A 25154-nucleotide genomic window follows, 5' to 3' on the forward strand; every position below is an offset into this window, starting at 1 on the left:
GCAGCAAAGCCAAGCCAGCTAAAATGAATCAGTTTAACCAGACCTGAGCTATCAAGCAGATTTCAAAGGAACAAGATCTTCCTGTCTATAAATCAGTCCAGATTGTAATGCATAGAAAGAACTGTTTGCAGAAAAATGCAAGTGAAGTCTGTGTTGTGTGATTATTTTATTAGGTTTATAATGCTGTTTAGCAAATGTTTTTGTTCATTTAACTTAGTTTAATGATATATTCTGTGTTTTGTGATTATTTTATTAGGTTTATAATGCTGTTTAGCATTTAAAGTCTTCATTTCAAAGCTTTAAAAATAATGTATTAGGTGTTACTTATGACAATTTTGAGAGGGGCCTGGAACCTATCTCCCTCACATCCCATTGACTTACATTATAAACTGGGTTTCAATTTACAACGGTTTCGATTTACAACCATTCCTTCTGGAACCTAACCCCGGCGTAAACTGAGGGCTACCTGTGTATGTATACATATTTTACCAGGAAGGATACATTGAGATTTCTCTCGTTTTCAAGTATGTCCTAGGACCACAAAACATTGCATTGATACAATAGTGTACAATAAAATACAAAAACAATAATATAACACAATATATTCAAACATTTAACATAGAACTGGTAGGAAATATTTAATTAACCATGACAGGCACATTCTGTTTTGAGATATGTAGAGAGGGATCTCTTAAAGGATATTAGGTTTGGGGAAGTTTTTAAAGTGTAAGAGAGGTCATTCCATAACTGTGGTGCTCTGTAGGAAAAGGAGGATTGAGCTGCTTTCTTTTTGTATTGAGGCAAGCTAAATAATGTGCTTTTATTGGATCGGAGGTTATAGGAGGTGGGAACAGCCAGGGAGAGCATTCTGCTCAGGTAGGGTGGGAGCTTCCCAGAAAGGCTCTCAAACACAAGGCAGGAAAGATGGAGGGTGCGTCTGGTTTCCAGCGACAGCCAGTTTAGTTCTTTTAGCATGTCACAATGGTGGGTCCTGTAGTTACATTGAAGCACAAAGTGGCAGAACGAGTTATACAATGTATTAAGTTTATTAAGGTGAGTTTGCCGTGCAGGTGCATATACTACGTCCCCGTAATCCCATGATAGGCATCAACATTTGCTGTACAATCTTTTCCTTTACTGTAGGGCTGAGGCAGGATTTGTTTCTGTACAGGGCACCAAGTTTTGGATAAAGTTTAGATGCAAGTTTTTCTATGTGGAGGCCGAAAGATAGATTGGGGTCTAACAACATACCTAAGTATTTAAAAGAGTGGACTGCGGTCAGCGTGCAATTGGATTTTGTTTTGATGCGAAGATGGGAATTTTGTAATTTGTGTAATTTAGGTCCCGTTCCAAAGATCATTGTGACAGTTTTGTCAGTGTTTAGGAAGAGTTGGATTCTTGAGATCCACTTTTCTACCTCTGTGAACTGGTCTTGGAGCACTGCTTCAAGCTGTGGCAGATCGGAATTGCTTGCATAGATTACCGTGTTATCTGCGTACATGTGTACAGTTGAGGATTTGCAGACATTAGGCAGATCATTTATAAATAATGTGAATAGTAGGGGGCTGAGAATGGAACCTTGGGGTACACCACACGTGACTGGGAGAGGGAGGGAGTCGCTGTCAGAAACGGAGACATATTGTGATCGATCCGATACATATGATCGAAACCAGGTTAATGGACGATCAGCAATACCAGAGTTTTTTAGTTTGAGCAGTAGTATGTCGTGGTCTACTGTGTCAAAGGCCTTTGCAAAATCAAGGAAAATAGCTACAGTTAGGTCTCCTTGTTCCATGCCAGTTTGGATGTCGTTGCAAACTTTTAGGAGGGCAGTTGTAGTGGAGTGATTTGGGCGAAAACCTGATTGATCAGGGGTCAGATAGTTAGATTGTTGGTAATACTCACATAATTACGTATGGACGCATTTTTCTAAGATTTTTGACAATACTGGGAGCAAAGATATAGGGCACTACTCTTGCAGTTTTCCAAAGTTTGGGTATGTATCCAGACACCAAGGGTTCGTTAATTAGGGTTGTGACCGGTTTAGCAATTGCCGGCGCACTGAGCTTCAACAGCATTGCTGGGATTTGATCAGGTCCAGACTGGTTTTTCATTTTTAGATTATTAAGGTGTTTCCTAATGACATTGATGGGTACAGGTCTAAAATTGAACTTGTCTATATTGGGTCTTTGCTGATTTAGTGGGGCCTGATCCACATTTGTAGTTTCAGGATGTGTGTCATTTATTAGTTTGTCAATAAGGGTGGTGGAGCATCTGACAAAATAACTATTAAAGGCATTTGCTACTTCTAAGGGGAGTTGCAGGGTATGGTTGTCCACATTGACAGTGGGGGGTTGGAAGTGGATTGGAGGATTTTGTAAGTTATTTATGAGTTTCCAAAACTTTCTAGGGTTTGATATGTTATTGTTCAGATTTTCACAGAAATATTGGGCCTTGGCCAATTTTGTTTGTTTAGAGCATATATTTCACTGTTTTCTATATACACAGTGTTCGTTCATAGAGCCTGTATGTTTGAACTTTGACCACAATGAATCCCGAAACTGGTACATTTGAATGAGGTCAGCTGTGATCCAATTCAAGTGTGCTCCTTTTACTCTCCCCTTACGCAGCGGGGCATGTAAATTCCAAACTTGTAGGAGTTCAGACTGAAAGAATGCAACTGCAGAGTCTAGATCAGGGATTAAGTTTAATTTGTGCCAGGGGAGGTTCTGGATGTCAATTAGAAAAGATTGAAGATTACATTTTTTTGAAGGATCTGGTGATTTTAACCTTGGGAGAGGATTTAGTTGCCTTTATTTTGCGCACGCAGTACACTAAGCAGTGGTCACTGAAACTGTTAGGGAGAACACCTGCCCCCTGGATTCGGTCGGGAGAAGTGGAGAGAATCCAGTCGAGCAGGGTGTGATTATGGCTTTTGATGTTTATGCGAGTTGGAGAGGAGATTAATTGTGTTAGCTGCAAAGATTTAAACTAGGGTTGCACCGATACCATTTTTCTCTTGTTAAGTGTATCCAGTCCACGGATCATCCATTACTTGTGGGATATTCTCCTTCCCAACAGGAAGTTGCAAGAGGATTACCCACAGCAGAGCTGCTATATAGCTCCTCCCCTCACTGCCATATCCAGTCATTCTCTTGCAACTCTCAACTAAGATGGAGGTCGTAAGAGGACTGTGGTGTTTTATACTTAGTTTATTTCTTCAATCAAAATTTTGTTATTTTTAAATGGTACCGGAGTGTGCTGTTTATCTCAGGCAGTATTTAGAAGAAGAATCTGCCTGCGTTTTCTATGATCTTAGCAGAAGTAACTAAGATCCTTTGCTGTTCTCACATATTCTGAGGAGTGAGGTAACTTCAGAGGGGGAATAGCGTGCAGGTTTTCCTGCAATAAGGTATGTGCAGTTAATATATTTTTCTAGGGATGGAATTTGCTAGAAAATGCTGCTGATACCGAAGTAATGTAAGTAAAGCCTTAAATGCAGTGATAGCGACTGGTATCAGGCTTATTAATAGAGATACATACTCTTATAAAAGTGTATTTTAAAACGTTTGCTGGCATGTTTAATCGTTTTTTACATATGTTTGGTGATAAAACTTATTGGGGCCTAATTTTTTCCACATGGCTGGCTTGCATTTTGCCTAGAAACAGTTCCCTGAGGCTTCCCACTGTTGTAATATGAGTGGGAGGGGCCTATTTTGGCGTTTTTTTGCACAGCAAAAATTACAGACACAGATATCCAGCTTCTTCCTGCATGATCCAGGACTTCTCTGAAGGGCTCAAAAGGCTTCAAAAGTCGTATTGAGGGAGGTAAAAAGCCACAGTAGAGCTGTGGCAGTTGTTGTGACTGTTTAAAAAACGTTTTTGTCATTTGTTGTTCCGTTTTTGGTATTAAGGGGTTAATCATCCATTTGCAAGTGGGTGCAATGCTCTGCTAACTTATTACATACACTGTAAAAATTTCGTTAGTGTAACTGCATTTTTTCACTGTTATTTCAAAATTTGGGAAAATTTGTGTTTTTTAAAGGCGCAGTAACGTTTTTTATATTGCTTGTAAACTTGTTTTAAAGTGTTTTCCAAGCTTGCTAGTCTGTTTAAACATGTCTGACACAGAGGAACCTACTTGTTCATTATGTTTGAAAGCCATGGTGGAGCCCCATAGGAGAATGTGTACTAAATGTATTGATTTCACCTTAAACAGTAAAGATCAGTCTTTATCTATAAAAGAATTATCACCAGAGGGTTCTGTCGAGGGGGAAGCTATGCCGACTAACTCTCCCCACGTGTCAGACCCTTCGCCTCCCGCTCAGGGGACGCACGCTAATATGGCGCCAATTACATCAGGGACGCCCATAGCGATTACCTTGCAGGACATGGCTGCAATCATAAATAATACCCTGTCAGAGGTATTATCTAGATTGCCTGAATTAAGAGGCAAGCGCGATAGCTCTGGGGTTAGGAGAGATACAGAGCGCGCAAATACTGTTAGAGCCATGTCTGATACTGCGTCACAGTATGCAGAACATGAGGACGGAGAGCTTCAGTCTGTGGGTGACATCTCTGACTCGGGGAAACCTGATTCAGAGATTTTTAATTTAAGCTTGAGAACCTCCGTGTATTGCTTGGGGAGGTATTAGCTGCTCTGAATGACTGTAATACAGTTGCAATTCCAGAAAAATTGTGTAGGCTGGATAGATACTATGCGGTGCCGGTGTGTACTGACGTTTTTCCTATACCTAAAAGGCTTACAGAAATTATTAGCAAGGAGTGGGATAGACCCGGTGTGCCCTTTTCCCCACCTCCTATATTTAGAAAAATGTTTCCAATAGACGCCACTACACGGGACTTATGGCAGACGGTCCCTAAGGTGGAGGGAGCAGTTTCTACTTTAGCAAAGCGTACCACTATCCCGGTTGAGGACAGTTGTGCTTTTTCAGATCCAATGGATAAAAAATTAGAGGGTTACCTTAAGAAAATGTTTATTCAACAAGGTTTTATTTTGCAGCCCCTTGCATGCATTGCGCCTGTCACTTCTGGCGGCATTCTGGTTTGAGGCCTTGGAAGAGGCCATCCAGACAGCTCCATTGAATGAAATTGACAAGCTTAGAACGCTTAAGCTAGCTAACTCATTTGTTTCTGATGCCATTGTTCATTTGACTAAACTAACGGCTAAGAATTCCGGATTCGCCATCCAGGCGCGTAGGGCGCTATGGCTTAAATCCTGGTCAGCTGACGTGACTTCAAAGTCTAAATTACTCCACATTCTTTTCAAGGGGCAGACCTTATTCGGGCCTGGCTTGAAGGAAATTATTGCTGACATTACTGGAGGCAAGGGTCATACCCTTCCTCAGGACAGGGCCAAATCAAAGCCCAAACAGTCTAATTTTCGTGCCTTTCGAAATTTCAAGGCAGGAGCAGCATCAACTTCCTCCGCTTCAAAACAAGAGGGAACTGTTGCTCATTCCAGACAGGCCTGGAAACCTAACCAGTCCTGGAACAAGGGCAAGCAGGCCAGGAAGCCTGCTGCTACCCCCAAGACAGCATGAAGGAACGGCCCCCTATCCGGAAACGGATCTAGTGGGGGGCAGACTTTCTCTCTTCGCCCAGGCATGGGCAAGAGATGTTCAGGATCCCTGGGCGTTGGAGATCATATCTCAGGGATATCTTCTGGACTTCAAAGCTTCTCCTCCACAAGGGAGATTTCATCTTTCAAGGTTATCATCAAACCAGATAAAGAAAGAGGCATTCCTAAGCTGTGTGCAAGACCTCCTAGTAATGGGAGTGATCCATCCAGTTCCGCGGACGGAACAAGGACAGGGATTTTATTCAAATCTGTTTGTGGTTCCCAAGAAAGAGGGAACTTTCAGACCAATCTTGGATCTAAAGATCTTAAACAAATTCCTCAGAGTTCCATCATTCAAAATGGAAACTATTCGGACCATCCTACCCATGATCCAAGAGGGTCAGTACATGACCACAGTGGACTTAAAGGATGCCTACCTTCACATACCGATTCACAAAGATCATCATCGGTTCCTAAGGTTTGCCTTTCTAGACAGGCATTACCAATTTGTAGCTCTTCCCTTCGGGTTGGCCACTGCCCCGAGAATTTTTACAAAGGTTCTGCGCTCACTTCTGGCGGTTCTAAGACCGCGAGGCATAGCGGTGGCTCCGTATCTAGACGACATCCTGATACAGGCGTCAAGCTTTCAAATTGCCAAGTCTCATACTGAGATAGTTCTGGCATTTCTGAGGTCGCATGGGTGGAAAGTGAACGTGGAAAAGAGTTCTCTATCACCACTCACAAGAGTCTCCTTCCTATGGACTCTTATAGATTCTGTAGAGATGAAAATTTACCTGAGTCCAGGTTATCAAAACTTCTAAATGCTTGCCGTGTCCATTCCACACCCGTCAGTGGCTCAGTGCATGGAAGTAATCGGCTTAATGGTAGCGGCAATGGACATAGTGCCATTTGCGCGCCTGCATCTTAGACCGCTGCAATTATGCATGCTAAGTCAGTGGAATGGGGATTACTCAGATTTGTCCCCTCTACTAAATCTGGATCAAGATACCAGAGATTCTCTTCTCTGTTGGCATTCTCGGGTCCATCTGTCCAAGGGTATGACCTTTCGCAGGCCAGATTGGACGATTGTAACAGATGCCAGCCTTCTAGGTTGGGGCGCAGTCTGGAACTCCCTGAAGGCTCAGGGATCGTGGACTCAGGAGGAGAAACTCCTCCCAATAAATATTCTGGAGTTAAGAGCAATATTCAATTCTCTTCTAGCTTGGCCTCAGTTAGCAACACTGAGGTTCATCAGATTTCAGTCGGACAACATCACGACTGTGGCTTACATCAATCATCAAGGGGGAACCAGGAGTTCCCTAGCGATGTTAGAAGTCTCAAAGATAATTCGCTGGGCAGAGTCTCACTCTTGCCACCTGTCAGCGATCCACATCCCAGGCGTAGAGAACTGGGAGGCGGATTTTCTAAGTTGTCAGACTTTTCATCCGGGGGAGTGGGAACTCCATCCGGAGGTGTTTGCTCAACTGGTCCATCGTTGGGGCAAACCAGAACTGGATCTCATGGCGTCTCGCCAGAACGCCAAGCTCCCTTGTTACGGATCCAGGTCCAGGGACCCGGGAGCAACGCTGATAGATGCTCTAGCAGCTCCTTGGTTCTTCAACCTGGCCTATGTGTTTCCACCGTTTCCTCTGCTCCCTCGACTGATTGCCAAACTCAAACTGGAGAGAGCATCAGTGATTCTGATAGCGCCTGCGTGGCCACGCAGGACCTGGTATGCAGACCTAGTGGACATGTAATCTCTTCCACCATGGACTCTGCCTCTGAGGCAGGACCTTCTAATACAAGGTCCTTTCAATCATCCAAATCTACTTTCTCTGAGACTGACTGCATGGAGATTGAACGCTTGATTCTATCAACGCGTGGCTTCTCCGAGTCAGTCATTGATACCTTAATACAGGCTCGGAAGCCTGTCACCAGGAAAATCTACCATAAGATATGGCGTAAATATCTTTATTGGTGTGAATCCAAGAGTTACTCAGGGAGTAAGGTTAGGATTCCTAGGATATTGTCCTTTCTCCAAGAGGGTTTGGACAAAGGCTTATCAGCTAGTTCTTTAAAAGGACAGATCTCTTCTCTGTCTATTCTTTTGCACAAGCGTCTGGCAGAAGTTACAGACGTCCAGGCATTTTGTCAGGCTTTGGTTAGGATTAAGCCTGTGTTTAAAACTGTTGCTCCCCCGTGGAGCTTAAACTTGGTTCTTAAAGTTCTTCAGGGAGTTCCGTTTGAACCCCTTCATTCCATTGATATTAAACTTTTATCTTGGAAAGTTCTGTTTTTGATGGCTATTTCCTCGGCTCGAAGAGTCTGAGTTATCTGCCTTACATTGTGATTCTCCTTATCTGATTTTTCATTCAGACAAGGTAGTTCTGCGTACCAAACCTGGGTTTTTACCTAAGGTGGTTTCTAACATGAATATCAATCAAGAGATTGTTGTTCCATCATTGTGTCCTAATCCTTCTTCAAAGAAGGAACGTCTTTTGCATAATCTGGAAGTAGTCCGTGCCTTGAAGTTTTACTTACAGGCTACTAAAGATTTTCGTTAAACATCTGCCCTTTTTGTCGTTTACTCTGGACAGAGGAGAGGTCAAAAAGCTTCGGAAACCTCTCTCTCCTTTTGGCTTCGGAGCATAATATGCTTAGCCTATGAGACTGCTGGACAGCAGCCCCCTGAAAGGATTACAGCTCATTCTACTAGAGCTGTGGCTTCCACCTGGGCCTTTAAAAATGAGGCCTCTGTTGAACAGATTTGCAAGGCTGCGACTTGGTCTTCGCTTCACACCTTTTCAAAATTTTACAAATTTGACACTTTTGCTTCTTCGGAGGCTGTTTTTGGGAGGTTCTACAGACAGTGGTTCCTTCCGTTTAAGTCCCTGCCTTGTCCCTCCCATCATCCGTGTAATTTAGCTTTGGTATTGGTATCCCACAAGTAATGGATGATCCGTGGACTGGATACACTTAACAAGAGAAAACATAATTTATGCTTACCTGATAAATTTATTTCTCTTGTAGTGTATCCAGTCCACGGCCCGCCCTGTCCTTTTAAGGCAGGTCTAAATTTTAATTAAACTACAGTCACCACTGCACCCTATGGTTTCTCCTTTCTCGTCTTGTTTCGGTCGAATGACTGGATATGGCAGTGAGGGGAGGAGCTATATAGCAGCTCTGCTGTGGGTGATCCTCTTGCAACTTCCTGTTGGGAAGGAGAATATCCCACAAGTAATGGATGATCCGTGGACTGGATACACTACAAGAGAAATAAATTTATCAGGTAAGCATAAATTATGTTTTTTAAGACCGAGTACAAGTACCGATACTTTATTTCAAATACTCACCGATACCAATTACCGATACTTTTTTAATGTCATGACAGTTTACCAAGCACAATACAGACTAATGATTTAAGATCGCTTCTTTATAATTATGACCTGTATCTCAAGACATTTTGAAATAAAACAGTTTTATGTGCTTGCTGTCACCAAGTTCATAGAACATGTTTATAAATAAAATTATTACAACAACATATATATATATATATATATATATATATATATATATATATATATATATATATATATTATCAACAATAAATAACAGCTGCAGCAGCTGGGACTGGAATTTAAATGGGCGATTACTGGATGCAATTGGGTTATAGGGTGTCTATATAACTGATAAATCTGACACTTGTATTTAATACAAAGTCGTATAATTTAATTCTGAAAATAATATTGGGGAAGGAGTATCCCAGTAATCCCCTTTGAGAAAAATGGGGCATTTGTATTCTACTGACTCAACAGAAAATAGGGCTGGTCTTCATATTTTTCCAGGGCTGCTTTTTATTCCCACTCCAGCCCTGGCTAAGGGTGTTCCTCAGAGTACAGTATCTTTTGAGCATACTTGTGCAAGATGAGAGGCTTCCAGCTGTAAAGTAGCAGCTTTTAAAGCACTGCTCTGACGTAAAATAATACAAATAACAGCAATTTGTATTGGCAGAACAGAAGTGAACAATTTTTAGTTAAGTCTCCACTCCAGCTTTAAATGAAATGGGAACCTACAGTTTGATAAACGCCACAAGATGGCATATGGGTAGGAATTGGAGGTATCGGTTTAAGTATCGGTGCGTTTGCACGAGTGCAAGTACTCATGCAAATACTTGGTATCGGCACCGATACGGATACTATCTTCCATAGGCTACCTGTTTGCATAGCAGTGGAACGGCTGAGATGAATGTCTGTATTTTCTAATTAGAACTGGGGTAGATTTGCTTTTAAAATCAGGCTGAAGGAGAGAAATATATTGGCGTCAGATTGGCCTGCAAAAGTTTAAAGGAATGGGGAGGGTATGTCTGTGGACATTTGAGCTAAGGGTCATTTAAGCAAACACGGGGAAAGTTGAAAATTACAGAGATAAGACAGAGGTATATTCATGCAGGGGAATAAACCATTAAACAAAGTACAAAAAAGATATGAGCCTTAACTGGTTAAACTAACTTTCTCTTGTAAAGGTGTATCCAGTCCACGGGTTCATCCATTACTTGTGGGATATTCTCCTTCCCAACAGGAAGCTGCAAGAGGACACCCACAGCAGAGCTGTCTATATAGCTCCTCTCCTAACTGCCACCCCCAGTCATTCTCTTGCAGCTCTCGACAAGAAAGGAAGTATCAAGAGAGATGTGGTGACTTAGTGTAGTTTTTACCTTCAATCAAAAGTTTATTTTTAAACGGTACCGCCGTTGTACTGTTTTTATTCTCAGGCAGAAATTGGAAGAAGACTTCTGCCTGGAGGTTTGATGATCTTAGCGGTTTGTAACTAAGGACCATTGCTGTTCTCACACATAACTGAAGAGTATGGAAAGAAAACTTCAGTTGGGGGGACGGTCTGCAGATTGCCTGCTTTGAGGTATGTTCAGTATATTTTTTTCTAGAGCGATGATAAGGTCTAGAAAATGCTTAAAGTGCCTGGTATATTTAAGGTAAGCCTGATACAGTGATTTAACAACAACTGGGATCATGCTTGCAAAAAGGGATAATATTCATGTTAATACCTATATTACTTAGTGTAAAAACGTTTGCATGATTTATAAATAAAAACGTTTTTTTTCTGAGGGTGATAAATCTTTATTTGGGGCCTAGTTTCCACATGGCTTGTTAGATTACTCCTAGGAGTACTTTTTTAAGGCCCTCTGACTTTGAGTGTATGGTGGGAGGGGCCTAGTTTCGTTTTCAGTCTGAGACATCCAGCTTCCCTGAAGGAGTCCTCTGGCTTATAGGACCGCTATAGAGGGTTTTGTTCCTGCAAAAATCGTTTTTAAGGGCAGGTAGGAGCCACAGCAGAGCTGTGGCAGTGTGTTTGACTGTTTAACAGGTTTAATGTTTTTCTAATTAGTTTTTGGGCCTGAGGGGTTAATCATCCATTTGCAAGTGGGTGCAATGCTGCTTTAGTCCCTTATACACACTGTAAAAATTTCGTAGAGTTTACTACTTTTTTTCACTGTTTTGCAGTTTGTGGTAGTTTTTTTCTCTTAACGGCACAGTACCGTTTTTTATGATTGCTTTTTTCACATTTATTAAAGTGTTTTCCAAGCTTGCTGGTCTCATTACTAGTCTGTTAAACATGTCTGACATAGAGGAAATTCCTTGTTCATTATGTTTAGAAGCCATTGTGGAACCCCCTCTTAGAATGTGTACCAAATGCACTGACCTTTCTATAAGTTATAAAGATCATATTATGGCTTTTAAAGATTTATCACCTGAGGTTTCTGAGACTGACAAAAGGGAGGTTATGCCATCTAGCTCTCCCCACGTGTCAGAACCTATAACTCCCGCTCAAGGGACGCCAAGTACATCTAGCGCGTCCAATGCGTTTACTTTACAAGACATGGCGGCAGTTATGAATCATACCCTCACAGAGGTATTGTCCAAACTGCCAGGGTTACAAGGAAAGCGGGACAGCTCTGGGGCTAGAACAAATACAGAGCTCTCTGACGCTTTAGTAACTATGTCTGATATACCCTCACAATGTGCAGAGGTTGAAGCAGGAGAGCTTCTATCTGTGGGTGACTTCTTTGATTCAGGGAAGGCGTTACTTCAGTCTGACTCTGAAATGACAGCATTTAAATTTAAGCTTGAACACCTCCGCGTGTTGCTCAGGGAGGTTTTAGCGAGTCTGGATGACTGACACACCATTGTAGTCCCAGAGAAATTGTGTAAAATGGACAAATACTTTGCAGTGCATGTTTACACTGATGTTTTTCCAATCCCTAAGAGGTTTTCAGAAATTATTACTAAGGAATGGGATAGACCAGGTGTGCCGTTCTCTCCCCCTCCTGCTTTTAAGAAAATGTTTCCTATAGATGCCGCTACACGGGACTTGTGGCAGACGGACCCTAAGGTGGAGGGAGCAGTCTCTACCCTAGCTAAGCGTACAACTATTCCTGTCGAGGACAGTTGTGCTTTCCTAGAGCCTATGGATAAGAAATTAGAGGGTTTCCTTAAGAAAATCTTTATACAACAAGGTTTTATTCTCCAGCCTCTTGCATGCATTGCCCCAGTCACTGCTGCAGCGGCTTTCTGGTTCGAGTCTCTGGAGGAGACTTTACAGGTAGAGACCCCGTTGGATGATATCCTTGACAGGCTTAAAGCTCTTAATTTAGCCAATTCATTTATTTCTGATGCCATTTTTCATTTAACCAAGCTAACGGCTAAAAATTCAGGTTTTGACATTCAGGCACGTAGGGCTCTATGGCTTAAATCCTGCTCAGCTGATGTCACTTCAAAGTCTAAACTTCTCAAGATCCCCTTCAAAGGGCAGACCCTATTTGGGCCTGGACTGAAGGAGATCATTTCTGATATTACTGGAGGAAAAGGCCACGCCCTTCCCCAGGATAGGTCCAACAAGTTAAGGACCAAACAGACTAATTTTCGTTCCTTTCGAAACTTCAAGAGTGGCGCAGCTTCATCTTCCTCTTCTACAAAACAAGAGGGAAAGTTTGCCCAGTCCAAGCTAGTCTGGAGACCTAACCAGGCTTGGAACAAGGGGAAAAAGGCCAAAAAGCCTGCTGCTGCCTCTAAGAAGGCATGAAGGAGTAGCCCCCGATCCGGGACCGGATCTAGTGGGGGGGCAGACTTTCTTTCTTCGCCCAGGCTTGGGCAAGAGACGTCCAGGATCCCTGGGCTCTGGAGATTGTTTCCCAGGGATATCTTCTGGATTTCAAAGCTTCATCTCCAAAGGGGCGATATCATCTCTCACAATTATCTGCAAACCAGATAAAGAGAGAGGCATTCTTACATTGCGTTCAAGACCTACTAGTTATGGGAGTGAGCCACCCAGTTCCAAAGGAGGAACAGGGGCAGGGCTTCTATTCAAATCTGTTTATAGTTCCCAAGAAAGAGGGAACTTTCAGACCAATCTTGGATCTCAAGATCCTAAACAAATTTCTCAGGGTCCCATCCTTCAAGATGGAGACTATTCAAACCATCCTACCTATGATCCAGGAGGGTCAATATATGACTACCGTGGATTTAAAGGATGCTTATCTACATATTCCGATACACAGGGATCATCATCAGTTTCTCAGGTTCGCCTTCCTAGACAGGCATTACCAGTTTGTGGCTCTTCCCTTCGGGTTAGCCACGGCACCAAGAATCTTTATGAAGGTTCTAGTGTCCCTTCTGGCGGTTCTAAGACCGCGGGGTATAGCAGTAGCCCCTTACCTAGACGACATCCTGATACAGGCGTCAACTTTTCATATCGCCAGGTCCCATACGGACATTGTTCTGGCATTCCTAAGGTCTCACGGGTGGAAGCTGAACGAAGGAAAGAGTTCTCTCTCACCTCTCAAAGAGTTTCCTTCCTAGGAACTCTGATAGATTCAGTAGAAATGAAGATTTATCTGACAGAGGTCAGGTTGTCAAAACCTCTAACTTCCTGCCGTGCTCTTTATTCCATTTCTCGTCCGTCAGTGGCTCAGTGTATGGAGGTAATCGGATTAATGGTAGCGGCAATTGACATAGTTCCGTTTGCCCGCCTACATCTCAGACCACTGCAACTTTGCATGCTCAATCAGTGGAATGGGGATTACATAGATTTGTCCCCTCTACTAAATCTGGATCAAGAGACCAGGGATTCTCTTCTCTGGTGGCTATATCGGGTCCATCTGTCCAAGGGAATTAGTTTCCGCAGGCCAGAATGGACTATAGTAACGACAGATGCCAGCCTTCTGGGCTGGGGTGCAGTCTGGAACTCCCTGAAGGCTCAGGGTTCGTGGACTCAGGAGGAGGTCCTCCTTCCGATAAACATTCTGTAACTAAGAGCGATATTCAATGCACTTCAGGCTTGGCCTCAGCTAGCTGCGGTCAGGTTCATCAGATTTCAGTCGGACAACATCACGACTGTAGCCTATATCAACCATCAGGGGGGAACAAGGAGCCCCCTGGCAATGTTGGAGGTTTCAAAGATAATTCTATGGGCAGAGGTTCACTCTTGCCATCTCTCAGCTATCCATATCCCAGGAGTAGAGAACTGGGAGGCGGATTTTCTAAGTTGGCAGACTTTTCATCCGGGGGAGTGGGAGCTCCATCCGGAGGTATTTGCCCAGTTGATCCAACTTTGGGGCAAACCAGAACTGGATCTCATGGCGTCTCGTCAGAACGCCAAGCTTCCTTGTTACGGGTCCAGGTCCAGGGATCCCAAGGCAGCGCTGATAGATGCTCTAGCTCCCTCGTCTGATTGCCAAGATCAAGCAGGAGAGAGCTTCGGTGATCTTGATAGCCCCTGCGTGGCCACGCAGGACTTGGTATGCAGATCTGGTGGACATGTCATCCTTTCCACCATGGACTCTGCCGCTAAGGCAGGACCTTCTACTTCAAGGTTCCTTCAAACATCCAACTCTAATTTCTCTACGTCTGACTGCTTGGAGATTGAACGCTTGATTCTATCAAAGCGGGGGTTTTCCGAATCAGTTATTGATACCTTAATTCAGGCTTGAAAGCCTGTCACCAGGAAAATCTATCATAAGATATGGTGTAAATATCTTCATTGGTGTGAATCCAAGGGTTACTCATGGAGTAAGGTCAGGATTCCTAGGATATTATCCTTTCTCCAAGAAGGATTGGATAAGGGATTGTCAGCTAGTTCCTTAAAGGGACCGATTTCTGCTCTGTCTATTCTTTTGCACAAACGTCTGGCTGAGGTTCCAGACGTTCAGGCGTTTTGTCAGGCTTTAGTTAGAATCAAGCCTGTGTTTAAACCTGTTGCTCCGCCATGGAGTTTAAATTTAGTTCTTAAAGTTCTTCAAGGGGTTCCATTTGAACCTTTGCATTCCATAGATATTAAGCTTTTATCTTGGAAAATTATATTTTTAGTAGCTATCTCCTTGGCTCGAAGAGTTTCGGAGTTATCTGCTTTACAGTGTGATTCCCCTTATCTGATTTTCCATGTAGATAAGGAAGTGTTACTAGAGCAGTAGCTTCCACATGGGCTTTTAAACATGAGGCCTCTGTTGAACAGATTTGTAAAGCGGCGACTTGGTCTTCGCTTCATACCTTTTCTAAATTCTATAAATTTGATACTTTAGCTTCTTCGGAGGCTATTTTTGGGAGAAAGGTCTTACAGGCAGTGGTGCCTTCCGTTTAAGTTTGCTGCCTTGTCCCTCCCTTCATCCGTGTCCTAAAGCTTTGGTATTGGTATCCCACAAGTAATGGATAAACCCGTGGACTGGATACACCTTTACAAGAGAAAACAAAATTTATGCTTACCTGATAAATTTATTTCTCTTGTGGTGTATCCAGTCCACGGCCCGCCCTGTCATTTTAAGGCAGGTGTTTTTTATTTTTAAACTACAGTCACCACTGCACCCTATAGTTTCTCCTTTTTTTCTTGCTTGTCTTCGGTCGAATGACTGGGGGTGGCAGTTAGGGGAGGAGCTATATAGACAGCTCTGCTGTGGGTGTCCTCTTGCAGCTTCCTGTTGGGAAGGAGAATATCCCACAAGTAATGGATGAACCCGTGGACTGGATACACCAGAAGAGAAATAAATTTATCAGGTAAGCATAAATTTAGTTTTTAGCATAATGGTCAGACATAATGGTGATAAAATATGCAAAAATAAATGAATATATATATATATATATATATATATATATATATATATATATATATATATATATATATATATATATATATATATATATTAGAAATAGGGAGGACATTGTTTTAAAAAACTGATATAATAGTAATATTCCACTTCAAGTCACAAATGTGTGTTGATAGAGATGTAGGAGAAAAAAAATGTCAGTTTGTGTGGGTCTGCATAACTAAAGTGCATAATTGCAATGGATTGGCAGACAAATGTTTCACTAAAACATTGTCTATGCTTAAGTATAGTTTTTTCATAGTATTTTTTAAAATCTACAGGCGTACCTCAGAGGTATTGCGGGTTCGGTTCCAGACCACCGCAATAAAGCGAATAAAGCAAAGTGAGTCCCACTCATTTTTTGTTTCCCAGTGCATATAAAAGTTATATTAACACTATACTGTAGTCTATTAAGTGTGCAATAGCATTATGTATAAAACAATGTAACAATGTACCTTAATTAAAAAATATTTTATTTCTAATAAAAATTCTAACCATCATCTGAGACTTCACGTCACAATCTTTTTGCTGGTGGTGCAGGGGCATATTTTGGCAGAATTTTAAGTGCCTAGGACAGCACAAGACCTAAATATGCCACTGTGGCATATGTATAGGTGTGAATGAGTATTTAGGTTTATGATTGTATGTGTGTATACATGTTGGAAAAATGGCTCTAATAGATTTGCTCAACACAGGGTTGCCATATTCCTTCAATTTGTAAAAAGAGCAACATCTGCGAAGCGCAATAAAACGAGGTATGCCTGTACACACTTGCTCTTTGAGTATAAAAAAACATTCTAATTTACTCTTGGGAAAATATTGGACATCCCTGTTCTAATAGATTCTTATTGTTAATGTTTACTTGATTAGAATGAAAGACTGAAAAAGCTGTGCACTGAGTTTGAAGAAAAACATGAAGCAGCAGAACTTCAGGTGAAGCAGCAGTCTCAGGAGTACCGGAATAGACTGCAGCAGAAAGAGGTAAATGCTGATGTTAGATACAAATTAATGACATCTATTAGTTAAAATGACACAAAACGCCAAACCAATCTGGGCTTGTTACTGAATTAGACATGGCTAGACTCAGTCATTATCCGAAAACATCTGCTGAGGCCAGTTGAGGGCAAATATGCTGCTGCATTAGGATTGTGTAGTCTGCAGTGTGCACTTCCAGTCCTCAGAATTGGTAAATCCATAATTTTCATATTTAAACTTCATGATAATGGTGCAAAATAAATATATTGCAAAGTTGTTTTTCTAATTGTAAAATGCATATTAAAATATTGATAGTTTACGGTCTCCTCCTTTGTCATATACTTGCTACAATTGAAAAATAACACAAAAACTAAACCGCTGTGATTAATTTTTGAGTGGGCTCCAAGATTTTAAATTTGAGAGCTAGCTGAGCTCATCTTTTGAGCCACTGACGAGCAACAAATGTGTGTAGCCACCAATCACCAGCTAGCTCCTAATAGTGCAATGCTGCAGGATAATAAGAAAACAAAGTATCTTTGATAATAGAAGTGAATTTAAAGTGTTATAAAATGACATGCTCTATCTGAGTTGAAGATTAATAATGGCTTTCATATTCCTATAGCATTGGAAAAAAATAATAATAAAAAAAATTAAAAATAATAAAATATAATTACATACATACACACACACACACACACACACACACACACACACACACACACACAATATATATATATATACATACACACACACACACACACTATTTTCACGTGGTATTTCCTGTACCAGATAGGGCTACAGAGATTATTGCTAAGCAATGGGAGCGGGTATCCCTTTTTCTCCATCCCCTATGTTTAAAAAGATGTTTCCTATAATACTCTATCAAGGAGTCTTGGCAGACGGTACCCAAGGTGGAAGGGGCAATTTCCACACTAGCCAAAAGAACAACTATTACCAAAGAGGATAGTTGTTCCTTTAAGGATCCTATGGATAAGAAGTTAGAGGGGTTACTCAAGAAAACGTATGTACAGCAGGGTTTACAATGGCAGCCTGCGGTTTGTATTGCTACTGTCACTAGTGCGGCAGCATACTGGTTTGATGCGTTGTCTGATTCTATTCGGACAGACACTCCCCTCGAAGAAATCCAGGATAGGATAAAGGCCCTTAAGTTGCCCAACTCCTTTATTACGGATGCTTCCCTACAGGTTATTAAGCTGGGAGCTAAGATTTCTGGTTTTGCTGTACTGGCCCGCAGAGCTTTATGGCTAAAATCTTGGTCTGCGGATGTGTCAACTAAGTCCAAACTTTTGGCGATCCCTTACAAGGGAAAGACCTTGTTTGGGCCGGGTTTGACGGAAAAAAATTCTGACATTACGGGAGGAAAGGGCCATTTCCTCCCTCAGGATCAGAGAAATAAGCATAAGGGATGTCGGAGTAATTTTCGTTCCTTTCGAAATTTCAAGGGAAAGCCTTCCTCTCCCTCTTCCAAACTGGAACAGTCCAAGCCTTCCTGGAGGCCCAACCACTCTTGGAACAAGGGAAAACAATCCAAAAAGCCTGCTATTGAATAAAAAACAGCATGAAGGGCCTGCCCCCGATCCGGGACCGTATCTTGTGGGGGGCAGGCTTTCCTTCTTTGCTCAGGCTTTGGTTCAAGATGTTTAGGATCCCTGGGTGGTGGACATAGTGTCCCAGGGATACAAACTAGAGTTCAAGACCTTTCCTCTCAGGGGCAGGTTTCTGCTTTCAAGATTATCTGTAGACCAGATAAAAAGAGAGGCGTTCTTACACTCTGTTCGGGACCTCTCCGACCTGGGAGTGATAGTTCCTATCCCAATGCAGGAACGTGAGTCTGGGGTTCTACTCCAATCTGTTCGTGGTTCCCAAAAAAGAGGGAACCTTCAGACCAATTTTAGAGCTCAAGAGTCTAAAATTCCTCAGAGTGCCGTCCTTCAAGATGGAAACTATTCGTTCCATTCTCCCTTGGGTTTGAAGAGGGTCAATTTGACAATGGTAGATTTAAAGGACGCGTGCCTGCATGTTCCCATCCACAGGGATCATCACAAGTTTCTGAGGTTTGCATTTCTAGACAAGCACTTCCAGTTTGTGGCTCTTCCATTCAGCCTTGCCACAGCTCCCAGAATTTACTCAAAGGTTCTGGGATCCCTGTTGGTGGTGCTCCGATTGCGGGGCATTGCACTGGCGCCTTATTTGGATGACATTCTGGTTCAGGCGCCTTCCTTTCAACAAGCAAGATCCCACATGGAAATGTTGTTATCTTTCCTGCGATCTCACGGATGGATGGTGAATTTGGAAAAGAGTTCCTTAGTTCCAACTACACGGGTAATTTTCTTGGGAACCATAATAGATTCCTTATCAATGAAATTTTTTTTGACAAAAGTCAGGAAATCCTCTCCTCGGCCATCAGTGGCTCAGTGCATGGAGGTAATCGGTCTGATGGTAGCGGCAATGGACATCATCCCGTTTGCCCGTTTCCACCTCAGACCTCTGCAGTTAAGCATGCTCAGACAGTGGAACAGAGATTATGTGGATCTGTCTCTGCGAGTACGACTGGAGCAGGAGACAAGGGATTCTCTTCTTTGGTTGTTGTCTCAGGATCATCTCTCCCAGGGAACCTGCTTTCATAGACCCTCTTGGGTGATTGTGATAACAGACACCAGCCTTCTGGGATGGGGAGCAGTCTAGGGCTCTCTAAAGGCTCAGGGAACATGGACTCGGTCGGAGTCTGTTCTACCCATAAATATTCTGGAACTGAGAGCAATCTTCAATGCTCTTCTAACCTGGCCTCAGTTAGCTTCGGCTCGGTTTATCAGGTTTCAGTCGGACAACATAACTTCAGTGGCTTACATCAACCATCAGGGGGGAACTCTGAGTTCCTTGGCCATGTCAGAGGTAGCCAAGATAATTCAGTGGGTGGAGACCCACAACTGTTGCCTGTCGGCGGTTCACATCCCAGGAGTAGACAGCTGGAAGGTGGATTTTCTGAGCAGACAGAATTTTCACCCGTGGGAGTGGGAACTCCATCCGGAAGTGTTTTACAGCCTGATTCTCAAATTGGGACAGCCGGAACTGGACCTCATGGCATCGCGGCAGAATGCCAAGATCCCAAGGTACGGGTTAAGATCAAGGGACCCTCAGGCTGTACTGATAGACGCTCTGGCGGTTCCCTGGAATTTCAATCTCCCATACCTATTTCCTCCGTTTGCTCTTCTTCCTTGGGTCATTTCTCGAATCAAGCAGGAGAGGGCGTCGGTGATCCTCATTGCACCAGCGTGTCCTCGCAGGATTTGGTATGCAGACCTGGTAGAGATGTCATCTCTTCCACCTTGGAGACTTCCGTTGAGAAAGGACCTTCTACTTCAAAGGCCCTTCCTTTATCCAAATCTAGTTTCTCTGAAGCTGACTGCTTGGAAATTGAACGCTTAATTTTCTCTTACATGGTGTATCCAGTCCACGGATTCATCCTTACTTGTGGGATATTCTCATTCCCTACAGGAAGTGGCAAAGAGAGCACACAGCAGAGCTTTCCATATAGCTCCCCCTCAGGCTTCGCCCCCCCCAGTCATTCTCTTTGCCGCTCTAACAAGTAGCATCTCCACGGGTGGGTAAAGTGAATGTGGTGTTAGATTTGTAGATTCAATCAAAAGTTTATTTTAAAATAGTGCCGGTTTGTACTATTTACTCTGTGGCAGAAAGTGATGAAGATTTCTGCTGAGAGGAAAACGATTTTAGCATGTTGTAACTAAAATCCATTGCTGTTCCCACACAGGACTGTTGAGTACCAGAAAACTTCAGTTGGGGGGAACAGTTTGCAGGCTTAACTGCTTTAAGGTATGTTTCAGTCATTTTTTCTAGTCAAGACTTAGTAATGCTAGAAGACTGACAAGAATCCCCATGTGGGAAAGGTAAGCCATATTCTGAGACTTAGTATAGAAGGAAGGCTTATTTGAAAGGGCTCAAAACACTGGTGGACACTGTTAAGGGGCAATCGATTATTTTTTTACAAAAATCTGATATTTATATAAGTTTATATTACATTTGAAACACTTTTTTGGGGTTTATTCCGCATGTCATATATTTAGACACCTATTTTGGCTTGGGAAGGCCCCACAACTCCAGAGTGAAGAGGGAGGGGGCCTGAAATTCGCGCCTCAGTTGCGCAGTTGTTTTTACAGACAGTCTCATACAGCTCCATGTGAAGAGTCCAGAGATTACTTGAGGACTTCTGAGAGGCTTATTTTCGACCAAAACTAATCCCCAAGGAAGGTAGGGCCACAGCATAGGCTGTGGCATGATGCTGTAGTTTGCTAACCGGTTGCCAGCTTTAATTTGCTCCGGTTTGGGCAGTAAGGGGTTAATTGACTTGAAATTTACTGTGCAATCATTTCAAAGCATTAGGATCATATGGTGAAAATTTCATAAAGATTGGATGATTTTTGGAGATTTAGTAAAAAAGTGTGCGCTTTTTATTATTTAAAGGCACAGTACCGTTTTTTCAAAAATTGTATTTTACTGTATTTGAGTGCTGTCTAAGTCTAACATGTCTGAGCCTACAGATAGACCTTGTTCTATGTGTTTAATAGCCATGGCGGTACCCCCTTTACATTTGTGTTTAGTGTGCTAAGGTATCTAAACATTTTAAAGACCATGCTGTGACACTTAGAAATGTAGCCCAAGATGATTCTTTAATGGAAGGTAATGAGGATAGTCCTCCTTCCTCTCCCCATGTGTCGACACCAGTTACGCCCGCGCAAGCGATGCCTAGTACCTCTAGCGCATTGGTCCCTATTACATTAAAACAATTAGCAGCAGTCATAGATAATTCCCTTGCGGCATTTCTATCCAAACTGCCAGTTTTTCCTAAAAAGCGTGATAGCTCAGTTTTAAGAACAGAGGATGAGCAACCAGAAGTTTTGGATGATTTATCTGTTGTACCCTCACAACACTCTGAAGTGACAGTGAGGGATGTACTGTCCGAGGGAGAAATTTCTGACACAGGAAAGGTTTCTCAGCGGGCAGAATCAGATTCCTTAGCGTTTAAATTGAAGCTGGAACACCTCTGCGTACTGCTTAAGGAGGTTTTAGCTACGCTGGATGATTGTGACCCCATGGTGGTCCCAGAAAATTTGTGTAAAATGGACAAGTTTCTAGAAGTCCCTGTATACACTGATGCGTTTCCGATCCCGAAGAGGGTGGCGGATATTGTAACTAGGGAGTGGGAGAGACCAGGTGTACCTTTTGTTCCCCCCCCCTATCTTTAAGAAAATGTTCCCCATAACTGACCCCAGGCGGGACGCGGGGCAGACGGTCCCTAAGGTAGAGGGAGCAGTTTCAACACTAGCCAAGCGCACAACCATACCAATAGAAGACAGTTGTGCTTTCAAAGATCCTATGGATAAAAAAATTAGATGGTTTACTAAAGAAAATATTTAGGGATGCACCGAAATTTCGGCCGCAGAAAGTTTCGGCCGAAAATAGCATTTTTTGTTATTTCGGTTTTCATTTTTTTTGCCTTTTATTTTCGGCAAAATTATCATGTAGCATATTTTAAATTTGATGCCAGCCTAGAGCTGCTGTTTGAGTTCATTACTTGACTTACTGTTTTGCATATAATAATTTTCTAGGACTATACTTTATTTTAATAATTGGTAACAAAACAAAGACGGTTAAATCTGATTCTGTTACACAGAACTAAATAAAGTATAATACTTAGCGATGCACCAAAATTTGGGCCGCCGAAAATGTGCAATTCCAATTTCGGCCCAAAGAGGACCAAAATGGCTAAAAATGTACAGCCCTCCCCTGTTCTATTGAGTTACATGTCTATCCTTAGCATAAGGTGAGCAGCACAGCACTGGCATGGTACACAGAGCACACACATAAGTACCATTACATGATGATATTTGAAACCAGCAGAGAAGGAAACCAAAGTTCTGAATAGTGAATACAAATATCAAAGGAGGATAAGTAACATGTTTATAAACACTTGATATTATCAGAAACAGCCCTAAGCACACACAGTGAATATCTTTAAGCCTTATATACAGTGCTCATACATCAGCCTCTTGTGCGTAGACATTCTATTTGCCTGAGGCAAATATGCGTGCACACTTTATAAGCATAAGCCCCAAGCTATAACCACCTTGCACGTAAGATTGTAGCTAAGTCCAGTGGTCCTGGTGATAGGTGACAGGCAGACTCCATTTGGGGCTCCGGACATATAATCTGACGGGTCAGTGTGAGACCCGAACCAGGAACTAGGCGGAGATACGATGAGACGATCAGGTGCAGCCACGCTCATCGCATGGATAACTACACCCAAAAACAAAACACATGTCTACCTCGTATTGTTGTCTGGCTATAACCACGCTCTCCCTTATAGAGCTCCAGTTTCACTGCAGATCACGCCCTACTGTACAAGTGACCATGTCCATTTGTTGGAGCTTTCCCGCCTACAAGTTCTCTCAGCTACACACACACACTGTAGTTAAAAAAGAAAAAAACTATTTCGGTTTCGTTTCGGTTTTCGGCCAGGATCATCCTGAATTTTCGGTATCGGTTTCGGTCCAGAATTTTCATTTCGGTGCATCCCTAAAAATATTTGTTCAACAAGGTTTCCTTCTTCAACCGATTGCCTGCATTATTCCTGTAACTACTGCAGCGGCTTTTTGGTTTGAGGCGCTGGAGGAGTCGCTCCAGAGGGAGACTTCATATGATGAAGTCATGGATAGAATTCATGCTCTAAAGCTGGTTAATTCTTTTATCACAGATGCCGCTTTACAATTAGCTAAGTTAGCGGCGAAAAATTCTGGTTTTGCCATTATGGCGCGAAGAGCGCTTTGACTCAAATCGTGGTCTGCTGACGTGTCGTCCAAAACAAAATTACTAAATATTCCTTTCAAGGGAAAGACCCTATTCGGCCCCGAGTTGAAAGAAATTATTTCGGATATCACTGGGGGAAAGGGCCATGCCCTTCCACAAGATAGACCGTTTAAGGCCAAAAACAAAGCTAATTTTCGCTCCTTTCGCAACTTCAGGAGCGGACCTGCTTCAACCTCTGCAACCGCAAAGCAAGAGGGCAACGCTTCCCAGCCCAAAGCAACCTGGAAGCCTTTGCAGGGCTGGAACAAGGGTAAACAGGCCAAGAAGCCTGCGGCTGCTACCAAGACAGCATGAAGGGGTAGCCCCCGATCCGGGACCGGATCTAGTAGGGGGCAGACTTCTCTCTTTGCTCAGGCTTGGGCAAGAGATGTTCCAGATCCTTGGGCATTAGAAATTGTTGCTATGGGGTATCTTCTAGAATTCAAGGACTCTCCTCCAAGGGGAAGGTTCCACATTTCTCGTTTGTCTTCAGAACAGAAAAAGAAACAGGCGTTCTTACGCTGTGTAGAAGATCTTCTAAAGATGGGAGTGATACACCCAGTTCCAATTTCAGAACAAGGACGGGGCTTTTACTCAAACCTGTTTGTAGTTCCCAAAAAGGAAGGAACTTTCAGGCCAATCCTGGATCTAAAAATTCTAAACAAATTCCTCAGAGTTCCATCTTTCAAGATGGAAACCATTTGGATAATCTTACCGATGATCCAGGAAGGTCAATATATGACTACCGTGGATCTAAAGGATGCGTACCTACATATTCCTATCCACAAAGATCATCATCAGTTCCTAAGGTTCGCCTTTCTTTACACGCATTACCAGTTCGTGGCCCTTCCTTTCGGGTTGGCCACCGCTCCCAGAATTTTCACAAAGGTGCTAGGCTCCCTTCTAGCGGTACTAAGACCGCGGGGCATTGCAGTAGCACCTTACCTAGACCACATCTTAATACAGGCGTCGTCTTTTCACAGAGCCAAGGCTCATACGGACATTGTTCTGGCCTTTCTGAGGTCTCACGAGTGGAAGGTGAACGTAGAAAAAAGTTCTCTGTCCCCGCTCACAAGGGTTCCCTTCCTGGGAACACTAATAGACTCGGTAGAAATGAAAATTTTTCTGACAGAGGTCAGGAAGTCAAAGCTTTTAACTACTTGCCGAGTTCTTCATTCCATTCCTCGGCCTTCTGTAGCTCAGTGCATGGAGGTTATCGGATTAATGGTTGCGGCAATGGACGTTGTCCCTTTTGCCCGAATTCATCTCAGACCACTGCAACTGTGCATGCTCAAACAGTGGAATGGGGATTATGCAGATTTGTCTCCTCAAATACAAATGGACAGAAAACCAGAGACTCTCTTCTCTGGTGGTTGTCTCAGGATCACCTGTCTCAGGGAATGAGCTTCCGCAGACCGGAGTGGATCATTGTCACGACCGATGCCAGTCTGTTAGGCTGGGTCCCGGTCTGGGACTCCCTGAAAGCTCAGGGTCTATGGTCTCGGGAAGAATCTCTTCTTCTCCCGATAAACATTTTGGAACTGAGAGCGATATTCAATACTCTCC

The 25154-nt window shown here is 42.8% G+C and overlaps 1 protein-coding gene across 1 annotated transcript in view; it reads left to right on the plus strand.

Moving 5' to 3' along the window:
- The window catches only part of TRIP11 (thyroid hormone receptor interactor 11), a gene marked incomplete in the record, with an annotated part of 367784 nt that overhangs the window by 40765 nt on the left and 301865 nt on the right, over positions 1–25154 (plus strand). Inside the window, 1 exon segment of the mRNA XM_053697549.1 lies at positions 16602–16712. Coding sequence (XP_053553524.1) covers positions 16602–16712 — 111 coding nt within the window.

This window comes from Bombina bombina, chromosome 1 (assembly GCF_027579735.1).
Source record: "Bombina bombina isolate aBomBom1 chromosome 1, aBomBom1.pri, whole genome shotgun sequence".
Taxonomy (NCBI): Eukaryota; Metazoa; Chordata; class Amphibia; order Anura; family Bombinatoridae; genus Bombina; species Bombina bombina.